The 15134-nt window shown below is 41.5% G+C and overlaps 1 protein-coding gene across 6 annotated transcripts in view; it reads right to left on the minus strand.

Annotated features, from left to right (window-relative positions):
• Window positions 1-15134, minus strand: part of MEIS1 (Meis homeobox 1) — a 139004-nt gene that overhangs the window by 103672 nt on the left and 20198 nt on the right. For 5 of the 6 annotated variants that reach the window (XM_058683895.1, XM_058683894.1, XM_058683896.1 and 2 more), the window contains exon 7: window positions 5452-5563. The exons of the other annotated variant lie outside the window; for it this stretch is intronic. In XM_058683895.1, coding sequence (XP_058539878.1) covers window positions 5452-5563 — 112 coding nt within the window. The remainder of the gene's footprint in view (window positions 1-5451; window positions 5564-15134) is intronic. 6 annotated transcript variants of the gene reach the window in all.

The raw sequence follows: 15134 nt of genomic DNA on the forward strand, positions 1-15134 counted from the left end.
ATTTTTAAAAATGTTTAAAAACATGTTTTAAAAATCAGTTGGGATTTAAAAAAAAAAAAAAAAAAAAGCAAAGAAAACTGTTTCTAAACCAGCAGTATTCACTTTGTGTTCTCATCTGAAAAACTGCCGATTACAGATTACGTCCCAAGCCCGAGTTGCTACGGTAGTTTTTCAAATTAAAATATCTTCTGTGGCCTCAACCACTCTCAAGTTGTCCATAGGAAAGAAATAAAGGAGGGAGGGCAACACTTAAGCCGAGACATAATTGGAAGTATGTGAAAAATGAAGTGTCAGTTTGGTCAATAAAGGGCAAAGGTCAAGGGGAACTGCAGCCCAAACTCTGCGAGAAATGTGCTCATTAAGACATCCAATCAGAGCGCTCCTTCCCACCTATCCCATTATTCATCGGACAGCTGACTGTTTCAAATGCCCGGGTTTGGGCTGTTATTACTTTTCTTCTTCATGTAAAAAGGCGAGCTGGTATATAAATCGTTGCTTAGTCATCTGGAACATAATGTGGCCCTTCCCCACCGCCCCTCGCCCCACTCCCCACCCCCCCCCACCCCCCAACCAGCTCTGCCTGCTGGCCTCCAAAGCCTGAAACCACTGCCTTGAGATTCCCTTCAATAATAAATGGGATTGCCTTCGCCTATAGGTTGCCTGAACTCACAAAAGCTGGTGTTGGGGGGGGGGGGGGGAGGGGGCGGTGAGGGACTCCGGGAGGCATTGCAACTATTGACACATTACTATAAAGAAATAGCAGTGCTTTTCAATTATCCCTCTTTAAAGAAACATGCTGGTCTTGCTTTTTTTTTTTTTTTAAGTGGGAGCAAAGATACTATTGTTGAACTGAGTCCTACCCCCAAAAGGAGAAGTTCATAAGTGGGTTTTAGAGGCTTCAGCAACCATTAAACTCCTTTAGAGTTGAAATGTTTTACATCAAATTTCAACATAGAAATACTACTTCTTCTTTTTCCTCACAAAAGAGGAGAATGAGATGAGCTTTAAATGGGCAATGCTCTGCAAGAGAAATGTCCTTATTTGTTTTGTATGCCCCTATTCTCCATTCAGTAAATCTGTGAATGAGCAAAAACGGTATAGGCTCTTAATACATAATACAAATTAATCATATCAATCATCATGCTCCTCTGTAAATATCTCAATCATCCTACTTAACACAGAAAACTAGATTCTCCCTCCCCAGCAGAGTATAACCCCCCTGAGGCTAATGCTGATTCTGGCTTATTCGCAGCTCCATCACCACTGCAGAGACAGGGCCAGGCCTAGTACAGACACTGGGGAAAGAGACCTCAAACTGGTAAACAGAAAGAATGTCCATCAATGATCTATTTTCCACTCTTGGCCACACTAAAGCACTAGAGGACGCTGGGGTTAGGAACTTGGGCTCTGGAATCCCACTGTATGGGTTTAGGTCCCAACTCTACTACCTACCAACCTGTATGGGACTTTGGACAAGTCTCCTAGCCTCTCTGAGCCTTTGTGATCTCCTTTACAAAGCGAGGGATGGAAATACCTATACTGAGTGACAGTCTTTAATATGTTATTGCATTATTTTATTACTATCATATATTCATCACTCTTGACTTTGAACCAAAAAAAGGAAGACGTGCCCAAACTCAAAATGTGGTCAGTCATAGCTAAAGGTGCTTGTGAGTTGTAGAGTGACGCAGCAGCCCTCTTGGGAAGGAGTTCTAATACGGCGGGGAAAGGCACCAGATGTGCTTGGTGTTCTCCAGCTCCAAACCACACGCTTCCTAGAGTAGACCCTGATTATGGTTAGTAGGGCAGCCGCACACGGTAGGATAAAAAAGATACAGGGAAGAGTCACATATTTGCCAGTGTGTATCTCATCTTATGAGACTCTGCTTGGGGTCGTGAAGACACCCCATCCTAAAGTAGTTAACAAAAGCAAAGGCAAGAGACCGGATCCTGGAGCTGACTCTGACAGTTACTTCAATATTTCTGAGCTTTACTTTTTTCTCTTCTGAAGTGGGAAGAGGGCAAATAATAGACAAGGATAAAATCAGAGTTCAATCTCATATCTTTGGAAGTGCTTTGAGGAAGTTAAAAAGTACACAAAATCAATGTCATAGCAACAGCGGCAGAACCCGCAACCAAATACAGATGTTAGGCTGGCCTTCTAAATGCCAACTTAAAGGAGTTTTTCTATGAAAGAATCAATTTCCTACAAATGGCCACAAGTGCTAATATCAAATGAAAGTAGATACCATAGGAAAAGTTACCATCGTTAACAATTTGAGTTGGGGGAAAGATGTATTACGTAAATCATGAACAAACATCAAATCCCTGAAGAAGAAGAATGTTTAGTAATTTCTTAATTATGTACCTCACATATACTCTTTTTAGGGTGCCCAGGATTGGATTTTCTGTTTTATTTTTTTATGCTTAGGTAAAAATTTGGATTGAAACTATTCTATCAATCACAACAGCCGCTAATTTGGCAAATCATCAGGCACTCAAAATCCCCAACTGGCTGGAAGGCTAACTAGGAATTGTCACTGTATTTTGAAATCTGTCAGAACATTACAAATTCCCTGAATGACTTATTTTATTCTGTTTACTTTGAAAGTCCAAAAGAACAGGACTCGGTTGAGATATGGCCTATTATATGCCTACTTTGCGCACAGATAAGGTTATTTAGCAGAGGACCAGAGCCCAGGGATTTCTTTTTTTGTGCCACAGGTGCCATAATGAAGTGGTGAAAAATGAAAAGGAATGAGGAAAAAGAAACAGTACAAATAATACAGTAGAGAAAGTTTTAAAATATGTATTACTCTTGTCTGTGGGGGAAACACCTCTTTGGATATGTTCTTGACAGATTGAGTTATTTCTGTCTATTGGGTATGTATAAAGACATATTTATGGATTTATAAATCTTTTGAAGAGGGCTGTTATTTACCCAGTTGACTAAAATGGACTCAAACTGTGTAAATAACTATTTAGGACATGCACTACGGGCCAAATGCTGGCACAGCTCACACATCCATGGCTGCCAGAAAAGGCAGGCGGGAAAAACATGGAAGAGCCACTGTGCGCAGTTAATCCGAAGGCTGCACAAAGACCCAGCTCCACAGGTCTCAGAGATACATAAAGGTTTAGAAGGGTTGCAGTTGGCATGGAAATGCACAGAAGTTGTTGTGGCGACACTTGCGGGCCTCATTCGGCATTTAGCAAGGGCTGAATGAAGGACACCACCCGCCCCGCAGAAGCCACAGAGAAGGGCAGGTGAGATGAAAGGAGGGGCTCCCGCACCCACAATTATCAAACCGCTGGGTGGGGGACAAGTCTGCACAGAAAGCTTCTATCACCTCACCGCGGGGAGTCATTGTCTTTAGTTCTTTGGTGAAGAGCCAGGAAAGAGGGCATGATGAGAAGAATCTCAGACAAATAATCAGGAGACTGAAAGTTTAGGTCTGACGCTGCACCTGGACCTCCACAAATCGCTCACTACATCCGTCCCTTATTTTCCTCATCTGTCAAATGGGGCCAGGATTGTTTTAGAAAGGTTCAACTGAGCTCATTCAAATGAGATCATTTCTATGAATATTCTTAAAAAAACAGATTAGGCGGTGAACTTCTGTGAAAAAATATCAAGAGAAACGACATAAGTAGCCAACTCAGGTAATGTGAAAGAGAGATGTCTCCTGGTTACAATCAAACTCCTTATTAAATTGGCCTTTGGAGAACACCTGCTGAAGGAAAAAGAAACATGCACAATTCCTAATTCCCTGTTGTGACATGTCAGAGGGGAAGAACGGGGCTGGGGCCTTTGCCCTCTCAAAATCCTTTTATCAGATTATGTTTAAGAAAACATATATGCTACCATTTTAAATTCAAGTACATTTCAGCAGTTGGCAAGCCTTCAAAGCAACAGTTATGCTACCTGCCTCTTCCTAGATGATATGTGTGTGTGTGTGTGTGTGTGTGTTTTAAAAAGCAAGAAATGAAAACGAAAATGAAACAAACAAACAAACAAAACAAGAGGCTATGACCCCACATAGCAAGTTTGGAATACAGGAAAAAAGTATTTATATTCCATCGTCACCTTTTTTGAAACTCATGGTCTGAGTTGAAAATAGGGCTTTCTGTTGAAGGTGCCGCCATCCCTTAACTATAGCGCTGTGAGCAGCAACACATAACATGTACATACACACACTTGAAATAAAAAAGGCCCCATGGATTTATGCTGCATATCATCTTCCAGTAAAAGTCAGAGGTCAGAGGTTACCTGTTTCAGCCTCAGCTCTGAACTAGTTTACTATTCCGGCTCCGCTTTTTACTAGTCTTATAGTAAAATGGTGAAGTCAGCAATTTTTCTTTGAACAATAAAGTATTTCAAACGCTTCAAATTTTAGGTGTAGAAGTTATTCCCAGTCCAAAGAACATACACGTGCCTTAAAAAAAAGAAGTTTCTTGGTGTTGTTTCCAAATGAATTATGTCTAATTCATTTTAGACTTTGCAGTTCTAATTGGTATGGTCCAATTACGTAAGAAAACAAAATTCTTTTGTTGTCTAATGGCACTCCAATGAAACATGATCATCAAACCAGATTTTAAGGTAGGCACCTCTACTGTGGACTCAGAGTCAACTTCAGTAAAGCCGTCTTTTTATAATCAGATGGAGAATACTCTTTAAAGCTTTGGTTGCACTGATTGAACACAAAATTCCACTGCAGTCAATCTCACCAAAGGCAGTACAAGAAAGACATCTGAACACTCAGTCACCTTTTTGCTGAAGATTAACTTTATGTTTAAACTTTATTTCCTATTAGCCACAGTCAGACATGCACATCCATGGACACCCAAGTACACACACAGGTATGTGCATTCAAGGAACAATACCAGCTAAATTGATCTGGTTTCTTTTCATTTCTTCCTAATTCCCTGTAGTCAGTTTGCAATGAAGCCAAGCACTTAAGAGATTCGGATAAGTAAATCCAGCAAAATGGCTTCAGCCCAGTGGAGAGGGAAAGCCCAATGTGAGTCCCTAAAAGGCCCACTGCCTTCTAAGCATCTGAAGACATCATTAACTTGGAATCTTGGAAGGTGTCTCTTCACGATCTCTTGAAAAGCCTCGAAGGGCAAGTAATCATAATACTTTTTTTACTTGTAGAGCAGGGCATTAGTGGCATACTGTTCACGCACATTCGAACTTCTAATCTACTCTAATCTTGCCCTCAGTCAACTCGCTGGCCCTGTTTTATGGAGGTGGCCAGATGACAGACAGTTAGGCAGCTAGAATGGCACAGAAGAAGAAAGGGTCCGGAGGGTAAGCTAAGCTGATTCTCATACTGTAAGGGGTTTATGTTCTAGAAAACCTGTATAAATAGTCACTAACTAGACATTTCTGGTTTTTCAGCCCTTAAAAATGAAACAAGTAGCAAAAGAGAGTGAGATCACCTCTCCTACCTTGCTCACTGCTGTTATCCCCACTGTGTGATGTGTGACCACCGCTGGAAGGGCCCGGGGTTCCTCCTGAACGAGTGGATGCCGTGTCATCGTGATCTCTGTTCCAAGAGGGCTGTGGGGGCACAAATCAGAAATCCAAATAGAGTGGTCTGTTAACACCGGTCCGGGGGCTCCCGTGGGACAATGACAATGCAATGGAAGGCCAGGACGGACAGCCATGTCACCTTTCCCGTTCCCCTTCACAAACGGTGCCAGCCCGGAGCTGCACTGGCACATTTAAAATCTGCCAGTTTCTGCTTCTAGCTAAAATAATATCTACAGAGTGTTATTCTGTAAGTAACTGTATGTTTTATTACCAAGGAAAACAAAAACGTTCCAGGCAAAGAAGGGGGGAGGGGGGAGGAGAAATGATGCCACTTGATTCTGACTATATTTTTAACGTCAACAAACCCTCTGGCACAACAGTCTGCTACTACTCTGAACATGCAAAATAAGAGCGGTGGTCTATACCACTGCAGTTTATAGAGGCCCCTGATTCATCCTAGAAGCCAAACATGGCATAGCTTTTAAGACCTTACAATTAGGCTGGGGTCCATAATAGCTAGTATGTGTCAGCTGTTTGCCGGATGGTACACGGCAAATGGACCAGGCACGGGGACAAAAAAGAAATGAGAATAACAATAGATTCACACGGACTGTGTACACTCAGCCCCATGCCGAGCCTTCTTGTACTATTGAACGGAAAACAGATGTTGCTTCTTATCACTGGGTGCATTTGAAAGTAACGTTCAGATAGGAAAAATTGGCAGTAAATTAAATTCTTGGGGAAAACAATCATGGCAACACTTCTCCCAAATCTCCCTTTATCACCAGAAAAGATTTTAATTAGCTTTTAGTGCTAGCTTTCAAAAACAGCCTTATGAGTCACTGGTCATCCTGCACAGTAGGAATAATGCAGAAAAGAAAGCTGGTTCTTGGCTGGGAAGTGATATTTGTCTTCAAGATTATTAGTGGAGAGGCAGGATGATCTTGTGTATAAAATATGTCTACATCATTTCAGTCACAGGATGTCATGGTTCATGACTGGGTGGTGGTAAAGTTTACTGACCCTCCCAACGCTTTAAATATGCCTCGCAAAATCAAAGTGCCCTTTGCTTACGTCTTGAAAAGTATTTTCATGTCCCAGAGAAGATGAGAAAGGCTGAGGAGATCAAAATGTTTCTGACACCCACGGAGAGAAAAGGAGAGATCCATCTAAGAGGCACACTGTATAAGAATGAAAGGAAGAGTCCCTGTTCCTGAAAAGGATGCTTGCCCACCACCTACTCTATACTCTTGGCCGGAAGGTTAACGCAGCCCCCCAAATTAAATAAAGTCACAGAGAGATTCACCACTTGTGCGTTTGACTCTCCCATTATGCATATTCTCAAAAACAGTGCTAATTGATCTGCTGATTCAGTGACTGGACGATAGGCGTGCTGTGAAAGAAGTGCCTTGGACAAACACACATTCTGCAGCGTGCCAGAAGATGCATGCTGGAAGACGTAATCTGGAACGCACGCTCAGAATGCAAACAGTTAATGCATAAATTTTCAGTTTGTACAACTGCAGCTCTAAAAGGGGGACTTGTTTATTCAGAGCTCTGCAGAAAGAATGGTACAGCACCCAGGGGACAGACAATGCCAGGCACAAAACCCCGGTGCCTCGACATGTAAAAGGATGTTTTTCTATGTGCTACAAATCCCACTTGAAAATATAATTAGAAGGAGAAAATGGCAAACTATTGCATTAACTGTAATTGAACAAAAGACCGGCAAGGCATGTGGGAGGCTGCAGGAACCCGTGGGAGTTTCAGGATGCATGAGATCCTGCGAGTGACATCTCCTGGGCTCTCTCATTTTATTTATGTTGTCCCTCACTACTATTGTTGACTGGTGATCTGACTCGTAATTAATAGAAAAGCCACCGATAACAAGCTAAAATACAGAGCAACAGAATAACCTCATCAGAAGCATGTTTGTTAATCTGATTAAGACTAGGATTCCAGAAAGGTGACTTAGAACCCAAGAATTATTCCATGTTACACAGGAAACTGTCCTCCTTTATGCTACAACAGACCTGATATATTCACTATCTTTTAATGAGCTCCACTGATTTATTCAGCTCTGCTCGGCTCCCTCCCCCACTTTTCTACTGTGCAGGATGTAGATTAATTCAATGCTTAATTGTTTAGTAAATTCAATTTTCCACATTCTATTCTGCATAGCTTTAGCTAAGGTTCTTAAATCTTCAGCAGTGAGCCCTGAGCCCAGTGTTTGTGATCTGTGCCTACCTTTTTTCATCACCATTTTTCTTCATCCACCACTTAATTCACCATGAAAAGATTTTCCTTGCTGGAAATTCTGATTCCGCTATGATCTGTGAGCCATTCCGATTCATTGCATTTTCATTGTGTTGGGTCTTAGATGCCGGGCTCCTCTTTTCTCACAGCTATCGCCACATTATACAGGCATTCATGCAAGAAATGTTGGATTCCACCTCGGTTTATCCAAATTTCGTGCAACCTATATGTTTAAATTTGTGTGTTCACCAAAGGTAGGAGCCAATATTTTCCACCTCTTCCAGAAAGGCCTGTGAACACTGAGTGCACTTCTCCGAAATGAAATCTAACTTTTGTGGTCCTCTCTTGAATTAGCATTTTGGGTATTAGCATTTCAAGAACGGTGGAGTCACACAAAACTGAGCATTAGGAGAAATCCACAAGGTTACCAAAACAGAACAAGAATTATGTTTAGTTCAGTTCATTAAGCATGATTAAAGTCTAAGTATCAGAAATAGCTCATGAACTCTCTGGCATAAATATGTAAGACAGCTCTAATCAGAAAAAACTCCCCCAAAATCCATCTACCCGAGAAATTCAGTTACGATAACGAATCTCTGTGACTCTACGTGGTTACACCAAACAGCATCGTTATTATTTTTAAAATAAAATATGTGCATACAATTATGCACATATATCTGTGAAGTTGTGAGTTGCTTGGGGCCACTTGCAAAGTAAGACTGACAGAATAAAATCAATGATGTATTGCGTTAGATGTATAGCAAACCAGAGTCATGGTTCTAAATTAAGTCCCAAGGAGGCTTTTTTCTTCAATGTATATAATTTCAGAGCAAGCGACGCATATGTTCTCTCCTATTGGAAATCCATTAAGACGAGAGGTCCTAACTCGAAGTCCAGAGACCTCCTAAAGACTTCGGGGGTCGGGGGTGTTTTGTTTTAACAATAATTTTGTTTATGGACATACTTGGATTTTTACCCCTGGGGAGAGTGTCCATAACTTTTCGTCAGATTGTCAAAGGGGTATGTGATTCTTTCAAAGTCTGAGAACCAGTGCTCTAGGAGACATTCACAGGGCCAGATGGAAAAGTCAGGGCTGGAAAGACCTTCAAGATCATGGAGTCAACACTTTAACCCAACATTGAGAGCCAATGGTCCTTCAGACATTATTTCTTTTGTCATAAATGGAGGCAGTCACTGGGCAGTCACTTTGATTCTCCCCAGAGATGTTTTCTCTCTGCAACAGTTTGAACACTCGCATGCCTTCTATCATTTCTCAAGAATGCTTGAAAATAAGGGGTTTTTAAACGATAATAAGGAAGGTTCAAGTGCCATTTTTTAATTAATGAGGTAATTATACAGGTGTTTTGTAGTCAAACAGAGGTAATGACCTCCTTGACCACAGGCTCCTCTAGGGCATAGATAATATCTGGATCTTCCCTACCTTGTTCTTTCTCAGCTCAGCATAATGTATGGTGTGTGCTCAGCACTTGGTCAAGGCTTAGGGAACTAAACTGAATCATTCATTATTTACTGTTCTACCAATATCCTAACAGATGAGCTGCAACTTCCCAAACGATCCTTCCTCCTGAGTAAAGCCATCCAGGGATAATTTTTCCTCTCTCCATCTTTTCCATTCTTTTTCCATCTATGCCTTAATTTTGGACATACTTCCATTCCTCACATCACTTTCCATGTTTTCCTTAAACAGTTCCTTTCACTACTGTGATCTGAGTCATCACCCATATGCCATGAGATTTGTGTCTCTGGATCTCTTCTTTGGTCTTTAGACTTGTATGCCCAAACCATCTCCATGAAAGGATGTTTGCCTCACTCAACAAGTCCAGTGCTAAACTCTTCATCTCCCCATCAACACCCTACATATTCTCCTTTTATTGATCCTAGTAGGTATAACCCCATGCATCCATGGTATAAACCTGAGAACCATCCATGACACCTCTCTCCTCCGCTCCCGCCTCTCTACCTCCCGTACAATCAGTCCTCATATCTTGTTCACTTTTACCCCTAAATAGTTCACAAATAAATCTCTCATTTTTCACCTTAGTGATTGCTGGTCTTGTTAAGGCCCTCCCAGCTTCAAAGAGTTCAGTCAAATCACTTCCCAGATTTAAGAGTTTGATTCCACTAGAATATAAACTCCATAAGGATAGGAACTGGTCAGTTTTGCTCGCCATTGCATCCTGTCTATCAAGCTCAGTGCACAACACTTGGGGACATGTTTATTGAATGAATGAACGGCCCCCTACTGCCTACAGAACACCACAGTCTCGGATCCTTAGCCTCATATAGTAAGCCCTCATAGTCCACCCACTGAGGACCATTCCTCAACCTATTCCTTGTGCTCAAGCATGTGATTTCTGGCAGATATGTTCTGTTTGTCCCTCTAGGCCAATCCTCATCCTTCCTTCCTGCCTGGCTCCAGCCCCTAATTACCTCCTACTTGCTAATTAAGTTACAGATCAGATACTACCTCCCCCTGAAAGCCTTCCCTGATACACACACACACACACACACACACACACCACACACACACACACCACACACACACACAAACTTCCCCCAGGATGAGTGAGGCTGCTCTCCCCTGAGCATGTAGAGCACCTCATACACACCTCTGTCATGTCAAACCTTGTACTGTTTTGTGACGACCTGTAGAATTCTATACTATGAGTGTTTTGAAATCCTACTCTATAGCTTATTCATCCTTATACCCTCCATCCCAGGAAAGTGTAACACATTAAACACAAATATGTTCCTATATGAACAAATGAATAGCTTAAGTGATTATATATAGAGAGGATCCCTGTGTTAAATTGTCATCTGATACTGTGATCTCCTATCTGAAAGATCATAAAATATCTGAAAAATATTTGTGCAATTTATAAACATCTCACACACTTGCATTCACACAAACACACACCACCATAAAAAAAAATATGTTAATACTCAGTGACAGTAGAACATAGTCAAAATAAAGGAAATTTGAAGGTAGCCATATCCCAGTTTGAAATCTGGCTGCACCAATTACATGGTCTTAGACAAATCACGACCTCCCTAACTCTTAATATCTTAATCCATACATTGGAAAAATACTCCATTGTCAATCCACTTCAATTAAAGAATAATCTTCTATAAGCATAACATATGTATATTTCCAGGCATGCAGCAAGCACTCAATAAATGATAGCTACTAAAAATTTTAATGTAACAACATAGATTGACCTAGTTAAACCTGAAATATCTACATACAGGTGTATTCAGTTTATAGACCTTCTGGAGAGAATAGTTAACCTGAGCTGACTTAGTGTATAGTTTGATATGCCTTGGGCTATCTCCCAGCTGGTGTGTGCTCCGGGAATGCACACTGATCTTATTTTCACCTCCAAATAACATGATTTTACAGGTGGGTTGCTCCTCCCCACCCTATCAAGTTTAATTTGATGCCTAATATTTATAAATCACTTTACAGTATACAAAGCACTTTGACATATCTTCCCACTTGGTCGTTTATCACATCAGTATGATGTCAGAATCATTTCTTTATCAGACCAAAAAAAACCACAAAAACAAAAAACAAAACAGTGGGGTTTTGGTTTTCAAAATTTCTACCTTACCAGTGCCATTCAAAAAAGGTAGATAAATGAAAGTCTAGTGATCTTGACTCTGAAGAGGTCAGCTAGCAGCTACGTAGAAATTGAAGAAATAATCACAGGATTCAAAATGTGAAGTTGGTCTGCACCAATCCACGGGCGGCTTTCTCTTTGGGAAGTACATTTACTTTTTCAAACCACCAGGGTCTCTTTAGCAAATGATCTCTAGTGGCCTGAAAGAGCTGGCTCATCTCCAAAAGTGAGCAATTCAGTCCCTCCAGACCAGGGGAGTCACCAGTCCAAGTGGGGAAGGCACCAGTGTGCAAGATGCTCCTGTGTATGCGTGCTCATGTTCCCACACCTTCATGGTCCATACCGACATTCACACTCAAAGATCTACACTTGTCCTTGAGCCATGGCAGGAGGGGTCACTGACCACCACCATCACACATTGCCTGGGGGGTCACATCTAATTAGTCCCCTCCCCTAGACTTTTCACTTCTGTCTAAACAGTGTCTCTCAGGAAGCTTCAAGGCAGAGAACTTCAGCAGATATGATGCCTTATACATCTCCCAATCAATGATGCCATTGGAGGAACCAGAGACAGAGGAGGAGACCAGAGACATCCATACACAGAGAGATGGGGAGAGAAGGGGTCCAGGTACTGCTGTAAAAGGTGCCTGGGTGGCTCAGTTGGTTAAGCGTCTGACTCTTGATTTTGGCTCAGCTTTCTCATGGTCCCTGAGATAGAGCCCCATGTCAGGCTCTGTGCTGACAGTGCTGGATTCCCTCTCTCCCTCTTTCTCCGCCCCTCCCCCTTCAAAAAAACCAAAACAATAAACATGAAAAAAAAATAAAAAGGGATAAATGTTTACCAATGTGTACTTGAAGTTGAGAACTCGGAGATCCTGAGATTTCTTTATTTTTGAGTTATTTAAAATCTGATAGGCTAAAGCCCTTATTTAAAAATCTTGGTGGGTCCCATTTGCATCTGCTTGATAACCCAAACATACAGTATGAACTTCAACTCATTCAACCACCAAATGGCACCTACACTTTGCTAGAGCCCTAGATAAACCCAGTTCTTCTCAAAGGATACTCCCTTGAGGGTATGTCTATCCAACTTCAAATTCAGGTCATTCGGAAAAAAAGTATAAAATCCTTTACACAGATTTCCAAAAAATCCCTGGAAATCATTAAGCAAATTCATTTTACCGTGACAAGTCTGGGCAGTATGTTTTGTTTTTAACACAGTGAAACTGTCCTCTTACCCTTTAAGCTTTTAGATATTTTTAAATATCAGAAGCTCACAGATTAATAGCCGAGTGTGCCCACAGGCTGCGGATTCAGGGACCACGTTAAACTGTGCCAGAGAATCGCCTGAAAGTGGAATCTTCTCTAAGTCCACATTCCATCCTGCTGAACGATGATAAAGTCGGGGAGGCAAGTATTGTTCTGGGTGAAGACTGGTGGTGGCCTGAGGTGTCCCTCAGGGTGGCCCACACCGTCTGCGGGGAGGCCCATTCCCCACAAAGTTATCTTCCTGACACACTTCTTCCTTCGGCAGCCCTCCTTTTTCTCATTTCCTTCCCTGTCCCCGCCCCCACTCCTTCTCCTCTGCCAAGTCTGTAGGCCTGCCAGGGTTCCTGTGGAGCCCCTTTTTAATGCCTCGATAAAATGTGCTTGTTACCTCACCTAACAGACGCTCGGCAGGTAATTTTGGTGACTCAGGGCAGATGGTAAATTAGGGGTGAGACGATGGAAATCCAGCATCCCCACTCAGAATCTGCAGCTCACCCCAAGATGCTACCCTTCCTCTTCCAGCCCCACCATAGTTGCCATTGTGAACTTTCATCTAGGAACACATCTCGATGATCCTCCAATTTTCCCTTGGTTATGGTGCTCACCATGTTGGAGCCAGCCAGTACACATGGCATAAGGGTGTCTACTTCAGCATCAAATAAGGTAAATTTCTAAAACCTTAAAACTTGGCAATTCTGATGTATTGCTTTATATATATATATACGTATATATATATATATATATACGTATATATATATATATACGTATATATATATATATATATGATTGTACAATAGTAGTCGTGGGTAGTTTGTGGAAGCAGAGACAGCGTCTGTTAAATTGAGTTCCAGATTTCCCAGTTCTCACGTACCACAAATAAAACCTACAAAAATGATAATTTTTCAAACATTGAATCCTCTATCTCTGTGTAATGAGGCATGTAGAGAGGAGGAGAAGAATTTTTGTGCTTTTTTGCCTTTGGTGAAAATTCTCCAAGGAGTAATTTCATCTTTAAATGAAAAGTTTTGTATCAGGCGGCTGTATGAGCTCCAGGAATCCCCGAAGCCTCAGGTTCAGACACGGGAAGACGCACAAGTGCACACTCACGGACACACAGCAACATACACGCACCGTGTGCATGAGGAAGAAGGCAAAAGGATGTGGAAATAAACTAACCGTAATGTTTTTAATCATGTTGTAATGAAATTGAAAGCAGTTTGGCAGCCAGATGCATCCTTAGAATCTACAAGCCCTTAAATATTTTGCCTGCTCTCCTGCCAATGTCCGTGCCTCACTCTCCTCCCCAGGCTCTAGGGTAGGCTGCTATGGCAGGTGTCACAGCAGTGGTCTTAGGAGGCCAGGCCCAGCACGATGGGTCACTTTCCTGGTACTCCTTAAGATTTTACTTAAGAAGCCTGAAAGCTTTTAGGACTCAACTCTGACACTCTCAGGTCGTTACTAATCTGCAGAGTTGAATTAATTCATCCACGACATTAAAAATGAATCGACAAGGCTGAGGAAAAAGTCTGCAGATGTAAAACACCACGCAAAATATTCCAAAAACTTTCCTCAAGAAATCCACACACAGTGCTGATACCTTTTGCCCAATTTTTCTACATTGAGGACCAAGGCTAGCACCATTTCACAGTGACCCCACTGTGGGCTCAGAAGACAATACAGATTCTTACATGGGGCAGGTAAAATTACATGGGAAGGGGCGCCTGGGTGGCTCAGTCGGTTAAGCGTCTGACTCTTGGTTTCAGCTCAGGTCGTGATCTCACAGTTTGTGAGTTCGAGCCCCACATCGGGTTCTGTGCTGACAGTGCAGAGCCTGCTTGGGACGCTGTCTCCCTCACTCTCTCTGCCCCTCCCTGGTTTGCTCTCGAGCTCTCTCTCTCAAAAAAATAAATAAAAACTTTTTTTTTTAAAAAACTACATGGGAAAAGAATAATTACAACCAAAGGGAAACTGCCAACAAGGGATCACGAGAAGTTTTACCAAAATCTCAAAACTGGAAAGCAGATGAGCAATTTAGAAATTATTTGGGTGCACTGAACGTTCAAATTCTACTAAGCAGTTTGTTGCAGAGAAAAATGTCATGAACGGGAGAGACAATAAAGCCTTATTACACTAGAAATCTTAGTAAAAATACTTATTAATATTAATATTTCAATAATCTTTCCTTTTCCTGTGCCATTGTATTTTGGCTGGCATGCAATTAATAAAAGTAAGCCCTTATATTAAATGATTTTAATTATTCTGTATACTTCTCCTGAAATCATACCTGTAAACTGTAATTTAGAATTAAAATACCTAAACAAACAAACACTGTAACCCAACTGGCACCACTGTATCTCCAAATATTTGTATGTAAATATTACAAACTATACTCCCTATTTATCTTCTGAAAGCTTTCAGCTGAAATTTAGATT

The sequence above is a fragment of the Neofelis nebulosa genome, chromosome 9 (assembly GCF_028018385.1).
Source record: "Neofelis nebulosa isolate mNeoNeb1 chromosome 9, mNeoNeb1.pri, whole genome shotgun sequence".
NCBI lineage: Eukaryota > Metazoa > Chordata > Mammalia > Carnivora > Felidae > Neofelis > Neofelis nebulosa.